The sequence below is a fragment of the Ranitomeya imitator genome, chromosome 6 (assembly GCF_032444005.1).
Source record: "Ranitomeya imitator isolate aRanImi1 chromosome 6, aRanImi1.pri, whole genome shotgun sequence".
Lineage (NCBI taxonomy): Eukaryota > Metazoa > Chordata > Amphibia > Anura > Dendrobatidae > Ranitomeya > Ranitomeya imitator.
Window position 1 is genome coordinate 1124842 of NC_091287.1, and position 14401 is coordinate 1139242.

The window sequence follows — 14401 nt, forward strand, 5'->3', positions numbered from 1 at the left end:
CACCTCTGTCCCCTTCCAGATCCATCTGCCACCCTCCTGTCACCTCTGTCCCCTTCCAGATCCATCTGCCACCCTCCTGTCACCTCTGTCCCCTTCCAGATCCATCTGCCACCCTCCTGTCTCCTCTGTTCCCTTCCAGATCCATCTGCCACCCTCCTGTCACCTCTGTTCCTTTCCAGATCCATCTGCCACCCTCCTGTCTCCTCTGTCCCCTTCCAGATCCATCTGCCACCCTCCTGTCACCTCTGTCCCCTTCCAGATCCATCTGCCACCCTCCTGTCTCCTCTGTCCCCTTCCAGATCCATCTGCCACCCTCCTGTCTCCTCTGTCCCCTTCCAGATCCATCTGCCACCCTCCTGTCTCCTCTGTTCCCTTCCAGATCCATCTGCCACCCTCCTGTCACCTCTGTCCCCTTCCAGATCCATCTGCCACCCTCCTGTCTCCTCTGTTCCCTTCCAGATCCATCTGCCACCCTCCTGTCTCCTCTGTCCCCTTCCAGATCCATCTGCCACCCTCCTGTCACCTCTGTCCCCTTCCAGATCCATCTGCCACCCTCCTGTCTCCTCTGTTCCCTTCCAGATCCATCTGCCACCCTCCTGTCTCCTCTGTTCCCTTCCAGATCCATCTGCCACCCTCCTGTCTCCTCTGTTCCCTTCCAGATCCATCTGCCACCCTCCTGTCTCCTCTGTCCCCTTCCAGATCCATCTGCCACCCTCCTGTCTCCTCTGTCCCCTTCCAGATCCATCTGCCACCCTCCTGTCTCCTCTGTCCCCTTCCAGATCCATCTGCCACCCTCCTGTCTCCTCTGTTCCCTTCCAGATCCATCTGCCACCCTCCTGTCTCCTCTGTTCCTTTCCAGATCCATCTGCCACCCTCCTGTCTCCTCTGTCCCCTTCCAGATCCATCTGCCACCCTCCTGTCTCCTCTGTCCCCTTCCAGATCCATCTGCCACCCTCCTGTCTCCTCTGTCCCCTTCCAGATCCATCTGCCACCCTCCTGTCTCCTCTGTCCCCTTCCAGATCCATCTGCCACCCTCCTGTCACCTCTGTCCCCTTCCAGGTCCATCTGCCACCCTCCTGTCACCTCTGTCCTCTTCCAGATCCATCTGCCACCCTCCTGTCACCTCTGATCCTTTCCAGATCCATCTGCCACCCTCCTGTCTCCTCTGTTCCCTTCCAGATCCATCTGCCACCCTCCTGTCTCCTCTGTCCCCTTCCAGATCCATCTGCCACCCTCCTGTCTCCTCTGTTCCCTTCCAGATCCATCTGCCACCCTCCTGTCACCTCTGTTCCCTTCCAGATCCATCTGCCACCCTCCTGTCACCTCTGTCCCCTTCCAGATCCATCTGCCACCCTCCTGTCACCTCTGTTCCTTTCCAGATCCATCTGCCACCCTCCTGTCTCCTCTGTTCCCTTCCAGATCCATCTGCCACCCTCCTGTCTCCTCTGTCCCCTTCCAGATCCATCTGCCACCCTCCTGTCTCCTCTGTTCCCGTCCAGATCCATCTGCCACCCTCCTGTCACCTCTGTTCCCGCCCAGATCCATCTGCCACCCTCCTGTCACCTCTGTTCCCTTCCAGATCCATCTGCCACCCTCCTGTCACCTCTGTTCCCTTCCAGATCCATCTGCCACCCTCCTGTCTCCTCTGTTCCCTTCCAGATCCATCTGCCACCCTCCTGTCACCTCTGTTCCCTTCCAGATCCATCTGCCACCCTTCTGTCTCCTCTGTTCCCGTCCAGATCCATCTGCCACCCTCCTGTCACCTCTGTTCCCGTCCAGATCCATCTGCCACCCTCCTGTCACCTCTGTTCCCTTCCAGATCCATCTGCCACCCTCCTGTCACCTCTGTTCCCTTCCAGATCCATCTGCCACCCTCCTGTCTCCTCTGTTCCCTTCCAGATCCATCTGCCACCCTCCTGTCTCCTCTGTTCCCTTCCAGATCCATCTGCCACCCTCCTGTCTCCTCTGTTCCCTTCAAGATCCATCTGCCACCCTCCTGTCACCTCTGTCCCCTTCCAGATCCATCTGCCACCCTCCTGTCTCCTCTGTTCCCTTCCAGATCCATCTGCCACCCTCCTGTCTCCTCTGTTCCTTTCCAGATCCATCTGCCACCCTCCTGTCTCCTCTGTCCCCTTCCAGATCCATCTGCCACCCTCCTGTCTCCTCTGTCCCCTTCCAGATCCATCTGCCACCCTCCTGTCTCCTCTGTCCCCTTCCAGATCCATCTGCCACCCTCCTGTCACCTCTGTCCCCTTCCAGATCCATCTGCCACCCTCCTGTCTCCTCTGTCCCCTTCCAGATCCATCTGCCACCCTCCTGTCACCTCTGTCCCCTTCCATATGCCTTAGACCCCTTCAGTCTCCTGTATTTTGTTTCACATCTTTCAGTCTCCTCTGTCCTTTGTCTCCCTCCAGTCTCGTCTGTCCCCTTCCAGATCCATCTGCCACCCTCCTGTCACCTCTGTTCCCTTCCAGATCCATCTGCCACCCTCCTGTCACCTCTGTCCCCTTCCAGATCCATCTGCCACCCTCCTGTCACCTCTGTTCCTTTCCAGATCCATCTGCCACCCTCCTGTCTCCTCTGTTCCCTTCCAGATCCATCTGCCACCCTCCTGTCTCCTCTGTCCCCTTCCAGATCCATCTGCCACCCTCCTGTCTCCTCTGTTCCCTTCCAGATCCATCTGCCACCCTCCTGTCACCTCTGTTCCCTTCCAGATCCATCTGCCACCCTTCTGTCTCCTCTGTTCCCGTCCAGATCCATCTGCCACCCTCCTGTCACCTCTGTTCCCGTCCAGATCCATCTGCCACCCTCCTGTCACCTCTGTTCCCTTCCAGATCCATCTGCCACCCTCCTGTCACCTCTGTTCCCTTCCAGATCCATCTGCCACCCTCCTGTCTCCTCTGTTCCCTTCCAGATCCATCTGCCACCCTCCTGTCACCTCTGTTCCCTTCCAGATCCATCTGCCACCCTTCTGTCTCCTCTGTTCCCGTCCAGATCCATCTGCCACCCTCCTGTCACCTCTGTTCCCGTCCAGATCCATCTGCCACCCTCCTGTCACCTCTGTTCCCTTCCAGATCCATCTGCCACCCTCCTGTCACCTCTGTTCCTGTCCAGATCCATCTGCCACCCTCCTGTCTCCTCTGTTCCCTTCCAGATCCATCTGCCACCCTCCTGTCTCCTCTGTCCCCTTCCAGATCCATCTGCCACCCTTCTGTCACCTCTGTTCCCTTCCAGATCCATCTGCCACCCTCCTGTCTCCTCTGTTCCTTTCCAGATCCATCTGCCACCCTCCTGTCTCCTCTGTCCCCTTCCAGATCCATCTGCCACCCTTCTGTCACCTCTGTTCCCTTCCAGATCCATCTGCCACCCTCCTGTCTCCTCTGTTCCTTTCCAGATCCATCTGCCACCCTCCTGTCTCCTCTGTCCCCTTCCAGATCCATCTGCCACCCTTCTGTCACCTCTGTTCCCTTCCAGATCCATCTGCCACCCTCCTGTCTCCTCTGTTCCCTTCCAGATCCATCTGCCACCCTCCTGTCTCCTCTGTCCCCTTCCAGATCCATCTGCCACCCTTCTGTCACCTCTGTTCCCTTCCAGATCCATCTGCCACCCTCCTGTCTCCTCTGTCCCCTTCCAGATCCATCTGCCACCCTCCTGTCTCCTCTGTTCCCTTCCAGATCCATCTGCCACCCTCCTGTCTCCTCTGTTCCCTTCCAGATCCATCTGCCACCCTCCTGTCTCCTCTGTCCCCTTCCAGATCCATCTGCCACCCTTCTGTCACCTCTGTTCCCTTCCAGATCCATCTGCCACCCTCCTGTCTCCTCTGTTCCTTTCCAGATCCATCTGCCACCCTCCTGTCACCTCTGTCCCCTTCCAGATCCATCTGCCACCCTCCTGTCTCCTCTGTTCCCTTCCAGATCCATCTGCCACCCTCCTGTCTCCTCTGTCCCCTTCCAGATCCATCTGCCACCCTCCTGTCTCCTCTGTCCCCTTCCAGATCCATCTGCCACCCTCCTGTCTCCTCTGTCCCCTTCCAGATCCATCTGCCACCCTCCTGTCACCTCTGTTCCCTTCCAGATCCATCTGCCACCCTCCTGTCACCTCTGTTCCCTTCCAGATCCATCTGCCACCCTCCTGTCACCTCTGTCCCCTTCCAGATCCATCTGCCACCCTTCTGTCTCCTCTGTTCCCTTCCAGATCCATCTGCCACCCTCCTGTCACCTCTGTTCCCTTCCAGATCCATCTGCCACCCTCCTGTCTCCTCTGTTCCCTTCCAGATCCATCTGCCACCCTCCTGTCTCCTCTGTCCCCTTCCAGATCCATCTGCCACCCTCCTGTCACCTCTCTTCCCTTCCAGATCCATCTGCCACCCTCCTGTCTCCTCTGTTCCTTTCCAGATCCATCTGCCACCCTCCTGTCACCTCTGTCCCCTTCCAGATCCATCTGCCACCCTCCTGTCTCCTCTGTTCCCTTCCAGATCCATCTGCCACCCTCCTGTCTCCTCTGTTCCCTTCCAGATCCATCTGCCACCCTCCTGTCTCCTCTGTCCCCTTCCAGATCCATCTGCCACCCTCCTGTCACCTCTGTTCCCTTCCAGATCCATCTGCCACCCTCCTGTCTCCTCTGTTCCTTTCCAGATCCATCTGCCACCCTCCTGTCTCCTCTGTCCCCTTCCAGATCCATCTGCCACCCTCCTGTCTCCTCTGTCCCCTTCCAGATCCATCTGCCACCCTCCTGTCTCCTCTGTCCCCTTCCAGATCCATCTGCCACCCTCCTGTCACCTCTGTCCCCTTCCATATGCCTTAGACCCCTTCAGTCTCCTGTATTTTGTTTCACATCTTTCAGTCTCCTCTGTCCTTTGTCTCCCTCCAGTCTCGTCTGTCCCTGTCCAGATTCCTCTGCGCCCTCTAGTCTCCTTTGTTCTATTCCAGATTCCTTTTCTCTCCCTCTCGTCACCTCTGTCCCTCTACCGGCACCTCAATCTTCAATAGACCCGTCCCTTCCTTTAATACCACATATGGCCCATGAATTATGCTCATGTTCTCAAACTCATAACATTTGTATGGATTCTGCAGAACGTACATCATCTAATAATTTCCCTTCAACACGTAGCTCCCAAGATGCAATACTTCCATCTGAATCTTCAGCGTCTGGCCTTGCAGGGTTAAATGTGTTTGAAATGTAGAGGCGCAATTTTCTCTTTTGCTGTTAAGGAAAAAAAGAAAACACAAAACAAGTGAATAAAAGATGAGGGTCCATGGACCTGTGCCTCATGTCCCACTCACATAGCTAATGTCACAGGTTTCCCAACATGTAGATGGAAAGATGACGTTATTAAAACTCAGGTTTCCCTCCTCCATAAACTCCATCTGGTTTCAGACATCTACTTTGTTAACAATTGTTGACAAAATTCTCTGTGTCAGGTTGAAACAATCAATTCATTTACAATTCACTATATCAAAATTCCAGCAGGTCTGATGTTTATACCCTGAGGCGACAGTGTCCGGCTATAGGAGCCATTAGTGGATAACTGACGCCAACTGAAGGTTTACACCTGGCGATATTTTGAAGCCAACCTTCAAGGCCTATTCCACTCTGCTGATTTAATTTAGTTTCCCATTTTGTCAAGCAAAGACAGCAGAAAAAAATTGTGGACCCCCAACAAGGCTGGTACCTCCTTAGGAGCAGTTTCCAAACACCTCTAGGCCCTTGTTACCACCATGGGATTAAGAGGCCACCATACCGTTCAGGAAGGAGATGTGTCCTGTATCTAGAGGTGATCGTACTAATCACCATGGAGCACGTGGCCATCATACCGTTCAGGTAGGAGATGTGTCCTGTAGCTAGTGGTGATCGTACTAATCACCATGGAGCACTCAGCCACTACACTCATCAGGAAGGCAATGTGCTATGTACTTAGAAGTGATTGTACTAGTTACGATGGAGCACGCGGCCATCATACCGTTCAGGAAGGAGACGTGTCCTGTATCTAGAGGTGATCGTACTAATCACCATGGAGCACACGGCCATCATACCGTTCAGTAAGGAGATGTGTCCTGTATCTAGAGGTGATCGTACTAATCACCATGGAGCACGTGGCCATCATACCGTTCAGGAAGGAGATGTGCCCTGTATCTAGAGGTGATCGTACTAATCACCATGGAGCACGCGGCCATCATACCGTTCAGGAAGGAGACGTGTCCTGTATCTAGAGATGATCGTACTAATCACCATGGAGCACGTGGCCATCATACCGTTCAGGAAGGAGATGTGTCCTGTATCTAGAGGTGATCGTACTAATCACCATGGAGCACGCGGCCATCATACCGTTCATGAAGGAGACGTGTCCTGTATCTAGAGGTGATCGTACTAATCACCATGGAACACGCGGCCATCATACCTTTCAGGAAGGAGAAGTGTTCTGTACCTAGAGGTGATCGTACTAATCACCATGGAGCACGCGGCCATCATACCATTCAGGAAGGAGACGTGTCCTGTATCTAGAGGTGATCGTACTAATCATCATGGAGCACGCGGCCATCATACCATTCAGGAAGGAGACGTGTCCTGTGTCTAGAGGTGATCGTACTAATCACCATGGTGCACACGGCCATCATACCGTTCAGGAAGGAGACTGTCGTGTATTTAGAGGTGATCGTACTAATCACCATGGAGCACGCGGCCATCATACCGTTCAGGAAGGAGACTGTCCTGTATCTAGAGGTGATCGTACTAATCACCATGGAACAGGCGGTCATCATACCTGTCACGATTCACACCGTGACCGTCACCCCCACGTCACGGATCGGGGTGACTTAAGGCCAACAGACGGCTATCACATGTGCAGGGGGGCTTATCGTAGTTATCCCTCTACTGTGACAATGTGATGAAAAAACACACACAAGGCTATTGACCTCTTAGTTTACAGCAGGGGCTTATTTTAATTATCCCACTGCTCTTCAATCTACCCCGAACTGCAGGGATTTATGTATATCCCGCTTTACAGTTCCGCTTGAAAACTTGCAGCTCTCTGGCACCCCTCTCACCCTCAGGTCAGACTAGGTACTGCACCTAGGGTAATTAGTCACCAGAAAGGCTGCCTGCTATGTACTGGCTATTGGGCACGCTGCTGCGAGGCGATATAAATACTCCCACTCAGGCAGGAACAATAATTATCAACGCCGCAGTCGCTACAATAACTCCCAAAGGCACAGCACACGGTATGCTGCCACCAGCTTCGATTAAAGGGGTCCGAAGCTAACCCAAAACAGTAGCGTAATTCCTTTCAGAAGACAGGGTACATTTTTTTAGAGCAGAAAGAACGAAACTAGTATTTTATGTATTTTACTCCGTTAAAATTAAGGCAGTGTTTATAAAAAGATGATACAATATGAGACAATTGAAAATATGTACAAGGTAATTATAAAAATAACAGGGGTTAAATGAGGAATTAACACTTACATGTGTTCAGATCATGTCAGGCAAAACCAGGCTAGTGGGCGGAGCTCCCAAATGTCCCAATGCATCAGGACTGGCAGTGAGGGCTCCTCAAGTCAGACTCAGACAGACTCTGAAGGCTGGGTAAAGTGGAGTCAATTAAATAACCACAGCCTCGTGACATTATTAACAGGGCTGATTTCCTCAGACCCTCCTATCTCTTCAGTCTTACTAAATTTAACACAAGTTTGTCTAATGCCTGTATCTCCGCTACAGAACATGTCAGAATCATAACACACCCAGCATTCATCTTGTATTAACATTGGCGTTCTAATGAGACCAAATTTAGGCTTGATGGGATGCATAGTTCCAGAGAAATCCACACTCTGTCCCTGTGTGAACTAGAAACCCGCACTTACCGTGGCCAATAGATCCGCCGATGGAAATTCACAAATTGGACGTATTATTTTCCTAGCCTAAACTGTTGGCCCAATATCTCACTATAATGGAACAAAGGACTTCTTGCCTTTACAGAAGGAGATCAGGCCAGTTTCTGCTGGAGGAAGGTTTGAGCAGACACAAGCGATTGTAAAAATTCTTTTGGGAGGGGCATGAGGAGTAAGTTGCTTAATGTCAGGAATTTGCAGCAAGAAGCAATAAAAGCTCTTCTACACCCATTGAAAAGAAAAGCTAAACTCTGAAGTAAAGGGGGGTCAATGCCCACCATATAGGTGCTGGCAATGAGAGACTAAAACTTATATTATACATTATCCTCACAATACCGTTCAGGAAGGAGACGTGTCCTGTATCTAGAGGTGATCGTACTAATCCCCATGGAACAGGTGGCCATCATACCGTTCAGGAAGGAGACGTGTCTTGTATCTAGAGGTGATCGTACTAATCACCATAAAGCACGTGGCTATCATACCGTTCAGGGAGGAGACGTGTCCTGTATCTAGAGGTGATCGCACTAATCACCATGGAGCACGCGGCCATCATACCATTCAGGAAGGAGACGTGTCCTGTATCTAGAGGTGATCGTACTAATCACCATGGAGCACGTGGCCATCATACCGTTCAGGAAGGAGACATGTCCTGTATCTAGAGGTGATCGTACTAATCACCTTGGAGCATGCGGCCATCATACCGTTCAGGAAGGAGATGTATCCTGTATCTAGAGGTGATCGTACTAATCACCATGGAACACGCGGTCAACATACCTGTCACGATTCACACTGTGACCGTCACCCCCACGTCACGGATCAGGGTGACTTTAGGCCAACAGACGGCTATCATATGTGCACGGGGGCTTATCGTAGTTATCCCTCTGCTGCGACAATGTGATGAAAAAACACACACAAGGCTATTGACCTCTTAGTTTACAGCAGGGGCTTATTTTAATCATCCCACTGCTCTTCAATACACCACAAACTGCAGGGATTTATGTATATCCCGCTTTACAGTTCCGCTTGAAAACTTGCAGCTCTCTGGCGCCTCCTCATCCTCAGGTCAGACTAGGTACTGCACCTAGGGTAATTAGTCGCCAGAAAGGCTGCCTGCTATGTACTGGCTATTGGGCACGCTGCAGCGACGTGATATAAATACTCCCACTCAGGTAGGAACAATAATTATCAACGCCGCAGTCGCTACAATAACTCCCAAAGGCACAGCACACGGTATGCTGCCACCAGCTTTGACTAAACAGGTCCGAAGCTAACCCAAAACAGTAGAATAATTCCCTTCAGAAGACAGGGTATGTTTTAGAGCAGAAAGAACAAAACTAGTATTTTATGTATTTTACTCCATTAAAATTAAGTCAGTGTTTATAAAAAGATGTTACAATATGATACAATTGAAAATATATACAAGGTAATTATAAACACAACAGGGGTTAAATGAGAAAATACCACTTACATGTGTTCACGTCATGTCAGGTAAAACCAGGCTGGTGGGCGGAGCTCACAAATGTCCCAATGCATCAGGACTGGCAGTGAGGGCTCCTCAAGTCAGACTCAGACAGACTGAAGGCTGGGTAAAGTGGAGTCACTTAAATAACCACAGCCTCGTGACATCACTAACAGGGCTGGTTTCCGCAGACCCTCCTATCTCTTCTTTTTACTAAATTTAACACAAATTTGTCTAATGCCTGTATCTCCGCTACAGAACATGTCAGAATCATAACACACCCAGCATTCATCTTATATTAACATTGGCATTCTAATGAGACCAAATTTGTGCTTGATGGGATGCATAGTTCCAGAGAAATCCATACTCTCTCCCTGTTGGAACTAGAAGCCCACGCTTACCGTGGCCGATAGATCCGCCGATGGAGATTCACAAACTGGATGTATTATTTTCCTAGCCTAAACCGCTGGCCTAATATCTCACTATAATGGAACAAAGGACTTCTTGCCTTTACAGAAGGAGATCAGACCAGTTTCTGCTGGAGGAAGGTTTGAGCCAACACAAGCGATCGTAAAAATTCTTTTGGGAGGGGCATGAGGAGTAAGTTGCTTAAAGTCAGGAATTTGCAGCAAGAAGAAATAAAAGCTCTTCTACACCCATTGAAAAGAAAAGTTAAACCCTGAAGCAAAGGGTTGTCAATGCCCACCCTATAGGTGCTAGCAATGAGAGACTAAAACTTATACTATACATTATCCTCACACCTCCCCCTTTTGGTCTGCGCTAGGGAGGCAGAACCCCACGGTATGCCTCCATGCACACCTCAGTAAGTTCCCCCTGGTGGGACAGTCCATCTGCATTGCCATGGTCCCTGCCCGTTTTGTGTTCAATGGTGAAGTCAAACTGTTGAAGGGCAAGGCTCCAGCGTAGCAACCTGCCGTTGGTTCCACACATGGCGTTTAGCCAGTGCAGAGGGTTGTGGTCAGTTACCACGGTGAAGGTGTGACCGTACAGGTAGGGCTGCAAGCGCTGCAGGGCCCAGACAATGGCAAGGCACTCCCTCTTGATGGTGGAGTAGGCCACTTCCCTCTGCAAAAGTTTCCGGCTCAGGTACAACACGGGGTGCTCTTGGTCCTCCGAGTCAACGTGGCTGAGAACAGCACCGAGGCCAAACTCACTGGCATCAGTCTGTACCAAGAATGGTCGACTGCTGTCGACTGCTTTCAACACAGGGGTGTTGCACAGTGCTGTTTTCAACGCCTGTAAGGCCCCCTCACAGCCGTCGGTCCAGTTGACGATGTGGGGTAGCTTCTTCCTGGTGAGGTCCATCAAAGGTTTTGCCAGGTTACTATAGTGCTGTACGAAGTTCCTATAGCACCCTGCCGTGCCCAGGAAGGACATCACCAGTTTCTTGGTCCTGGGGGTGGGCCAGTTCACGATCACTCCCACTTTCTCAGGCTCTGGCTTTAGGGTGCCCCCGCCTACCCGGTGCCCCAGGTAGTGGACCTCACTCATGCCCATCTGGCACTTTCCCGGCTTGATAGTCAGTCCAGCTCGGTGAATTCGCCTGAGCACCTCCTCGAGATGCTGCAGGTGTTCCTTCCCGAAGGAACTGAAGATGGCAATGTCATCCAAGTACGCCACTGCGTACTTCTCCAGTCCCTGAAGCAGGAGGTTGACCATCCACTGGAAAGTGGCTGGGGCATTCTTCATGCCGAAGGGCATGACCGTGGACTCGTACAGTCCGAAGGGTGTGATAAAGGCGGACTTCTCCTGCGCCTCGGGACTCAGGGGAATCTGCCAGTATCCTTGACTCAAATCCATTATGGTTAAGTAATCTGCGCCAGCTAACCACTCAAGCAGCTCCTCGATGCGCGGCATTGGGTGCGCATCAGAGGCTGTGATGGCGTTGAGCCCCCTGTAGTCCACACAGAACCAGGTGGTCCGATCCTTCTTTGGTACGAGAACTACAGGTGAGGCCCACGCACACTCTTTGACCGTCGAATCACCCCCAGCTGTAACATCTCATCGATCTCCTGGCGCACAACCTGCTGCACCTGGTCAGAGATTTGATAGGGTGTTCGCCATAGTGGGGCATGATTCCCGGTGTCCACCTAGTGGACTGCTAACTCAGTCCTTCCAGGTCAGTTGGAGAAAACGGCCCGGAAGGGTTCCAGCTTGGTCCGCAACTGCGACCGCTGGGGTTTGGTTAGTGAGGCGCTTACCTCCACGTCCTCAATGGACCCACCAGCCTTTGTTTGGGCCAGCATGTCCAGGAGGGTGTCTTCCTCCGTGTCTTTGGGTAAGCTGCAGACTGGTAGGACGAAAGGTTCACGTTCGTGATGAGCCTTCATCATGTTGACGTGAATGGCCTTTCTCCTACCCCGAGCATGGTCAAGTGTGACCACGTAAGTGACCGGGTTGAGCTGTTGGTGAACGACGTACGGGCCCTCCCAGGCTGCCTGAAGCTTATCCGTTGGCACGGGAACCAGCACCCACACCTTTTGACCCATGTGGTAGGTCCGCTCCCGGGCGTTCTGGTTGTACCAGTGCTTATGGTCAGCCTGAGCCTGTGTCATGTTGTCATGCACCAACTACGTCAAGGTCTGCATCTTGTCACGGAAGCGCACGACATACTCCACTATGGACACTTCAGAAGGGTTCGGCTCCTCTTCCCAGGATTCCCTTACCAACCCAAGGGGTCCCCGGACTCGCCTGCCATACAGGCGCTCAAAGGGGGAGAACCCCGTCAAGGCCTGTGGAACCTCTCGGTAAGCGAATAGCAGGTGTGGGAGGTACCGCTCCCAGTCGCGCCCTTGGGTCTCAACCAGCATGCATAGCATACGTTTGAGGGTACCGTTGAAGCGCTCACACAAGCCATTGGTCTGTGGGTGATGCGCACTCGGTACCAGACGTTTCACCTGCATTCTCTTACAGAGAGCCTCCATTAGGCAAGACATAAATTGGGTCCCTTGATCAGTAAGCATCTCCCTGGGAAATCCTACCCGTGAAAAGATAGCCAACAGGGCATCCGCCACCTTATCTGCCCTAGTCGATGACAGAGCTACTGCCTCTGGGTACCGGGTAGCGTAGTCTACCACAGTAAGGATGTATTGCTTTCCAATGCTGCTGGGGACGACCAGCGGGCCCACAATGTCCACCGCGATCCTCTGGAAAGGCTCCTCTATCACTGGCAAAGGGATCAGGGAAGCCTTAATAGCAGGCCCAGCCTTCCCCACTCTTTGACAAGTGATACAGGAGCGGCAGTAGTTTGACACATCTGTACACATCTTAGACCAATAGAAATGTTGTGACAGCTGGGCCTTTGTTTTGCCGATCCCCAAGTGTCCAGCTAGCGGGATCTCATGGGCAATCCGTAACAACTCACCCTGGAATTGCTGCGGGACGAGCAGCTGTCTTTCCCTCAACCACTCCTTTTGTGATTCTCTGGGAACTGTCTCCCGGTATAACCTTCCTCGTTCCCAGAACACCCTCTCCTTATCAGTCACGGAGGTGGATGTCTCGGCGTGTTGTCTCAAATGCTCTAGGCTGGCATCTGTGTGCAGAGCGGCCTGAAACTCCTGGCTAGGGGAAGCCAGAAACGACGTCAGGGTCCCTTCCCCACGGGAACCCTCTTGGACCTGCTCTGGGTCCACCTCTGGTTCAGTCACAATGATGACTGAGGAGGGTCCGGAAGGCAAACAGTTATCTGCGTTCCGGGCACTCTGACTGCGGGTGACAGCAGCTACGTAGGCTGTCTCACCGGGGATTTCTGCAGACCCATCAGCCGACGCTGCTATGGGCTCTACCTCCCCATCCACCCCCAACACTCTAGGGGCAGTGTTACTTATGGGCCAGTTACCTTCCTCTGTGGCACTGGTCACTTTCATGGCATCACCTTGGTTCCCATGCATCTCCCCATTTCCTGTAGCACCGACACTTGCCCCTGTTAGGGGATCCTCAGCCGTCTCACTCCGCAGAGCGATGTGGCTGAGCACTCATGTACCTATGGACACATCAACCTTCACAGAAAAATCATTATCAGGTTCAGTTGGCACAGGTACAACATGTTCCCCATCAATCCTAGGGAAAAAATGGTTATCAGATGCATCATTACAAGATAAAGCATGGTCAGGTAACACATGCAATTTCCCATCATCATCATCATCATCAGAGTTAATGTTACCCTTATTTGCAGATTGGGGAGGGGTGTCAGGAACGTAGTATGCAACCATCCTCCCCAAATCAGTCCTCAACAAAACATCAGTGGGCAAATTATCAGACAGCCCCAGTTCCTTCACCCCAATCAATATAAACCCAGGCCATTGGTAAGGGACAGCTGATGCCCCCAATCCCAGTGACAGTTAGGGTTTTCCCTGGAATGATCTCTTCAGGGGCCGCCAATTCGGGTCGGATGAGGGTCCGTTCAGCCCCGGTGTCCTTGAGGCCTGTAGCAACATGGCCTCCCACAGTGATGTGCTGTACTTTGTCACACACCCTCCCAGCCACACCACCCACCAAAAGAACTGCTGCGTTAAGCCCTGGGGCCTTGGCTGGGGGGTTCTTCTGCTTGTCTGGACAGTAGGGACTGATAGGAATAGTCCACTTGCAGAAGAAACACTGGCAAGGTTTGGTGGTAGGTCTGGTGCTGTTGGCCACGGGGACAGGACCTCTGGTGTGTTGGCTGGCAGGGGTACTGGCGTTGGTTGCAGGCTTACCCCCTCTCCAGCTGGTGGTGACTGGCTTCCGCACTTCCGATCTACGGTTGGCCTCATAGGCATCGGCAATCTGCGCTGCTTTCGTCACGTCTTTGGGTTCTCTGTCCATCACGAACTGTCGCACCTCAGCTGGGCAAAGGTGTAAGAACTGGTCTTTGATCATCAGGTCTCCCAGCTGCTCAAAGGTGGTCACTGACAGTCCTTGGATCCACTGGTTAAAGTGGGTCCTGAGTCCATGCACCACATCGCCGTAGCTGTCATGTGGGCCACATTGGAGGTTCTGGAACTTTCTACGGTAAACCTCAGGTGTAAGCTGGTACTTTGCTACCAAGGCCTGCTTGATGGCC

The 14401-nt window shown here is 52.4% G+C and overlaps 1 protein-coding gene across 2 annotated transcripts in view; it reads right to left on the minus strand.

Annotated features, from left to right (window-relative positions):
- Positions 1-14401, minus strand: part of SMARCD3 (SWI/SNF related BAF chromatin remodeling complex subunit D3) — a 211252-nt gene that overhangs the window by 99594 nt on the left and 97257 nt on the right. For both annotated transcript variants that reach the window (XM_069729035.1, XM_069729034.1), the window contains exon 5: positions 5080-5202. In XM_069729035.1, the coding sequence (XP_069585136.1) occupies positions 5080-5202 (123 nt within the window). The remainder of the gene's footprint in view (positions 1-5079; positions 5203-14401) is intronic.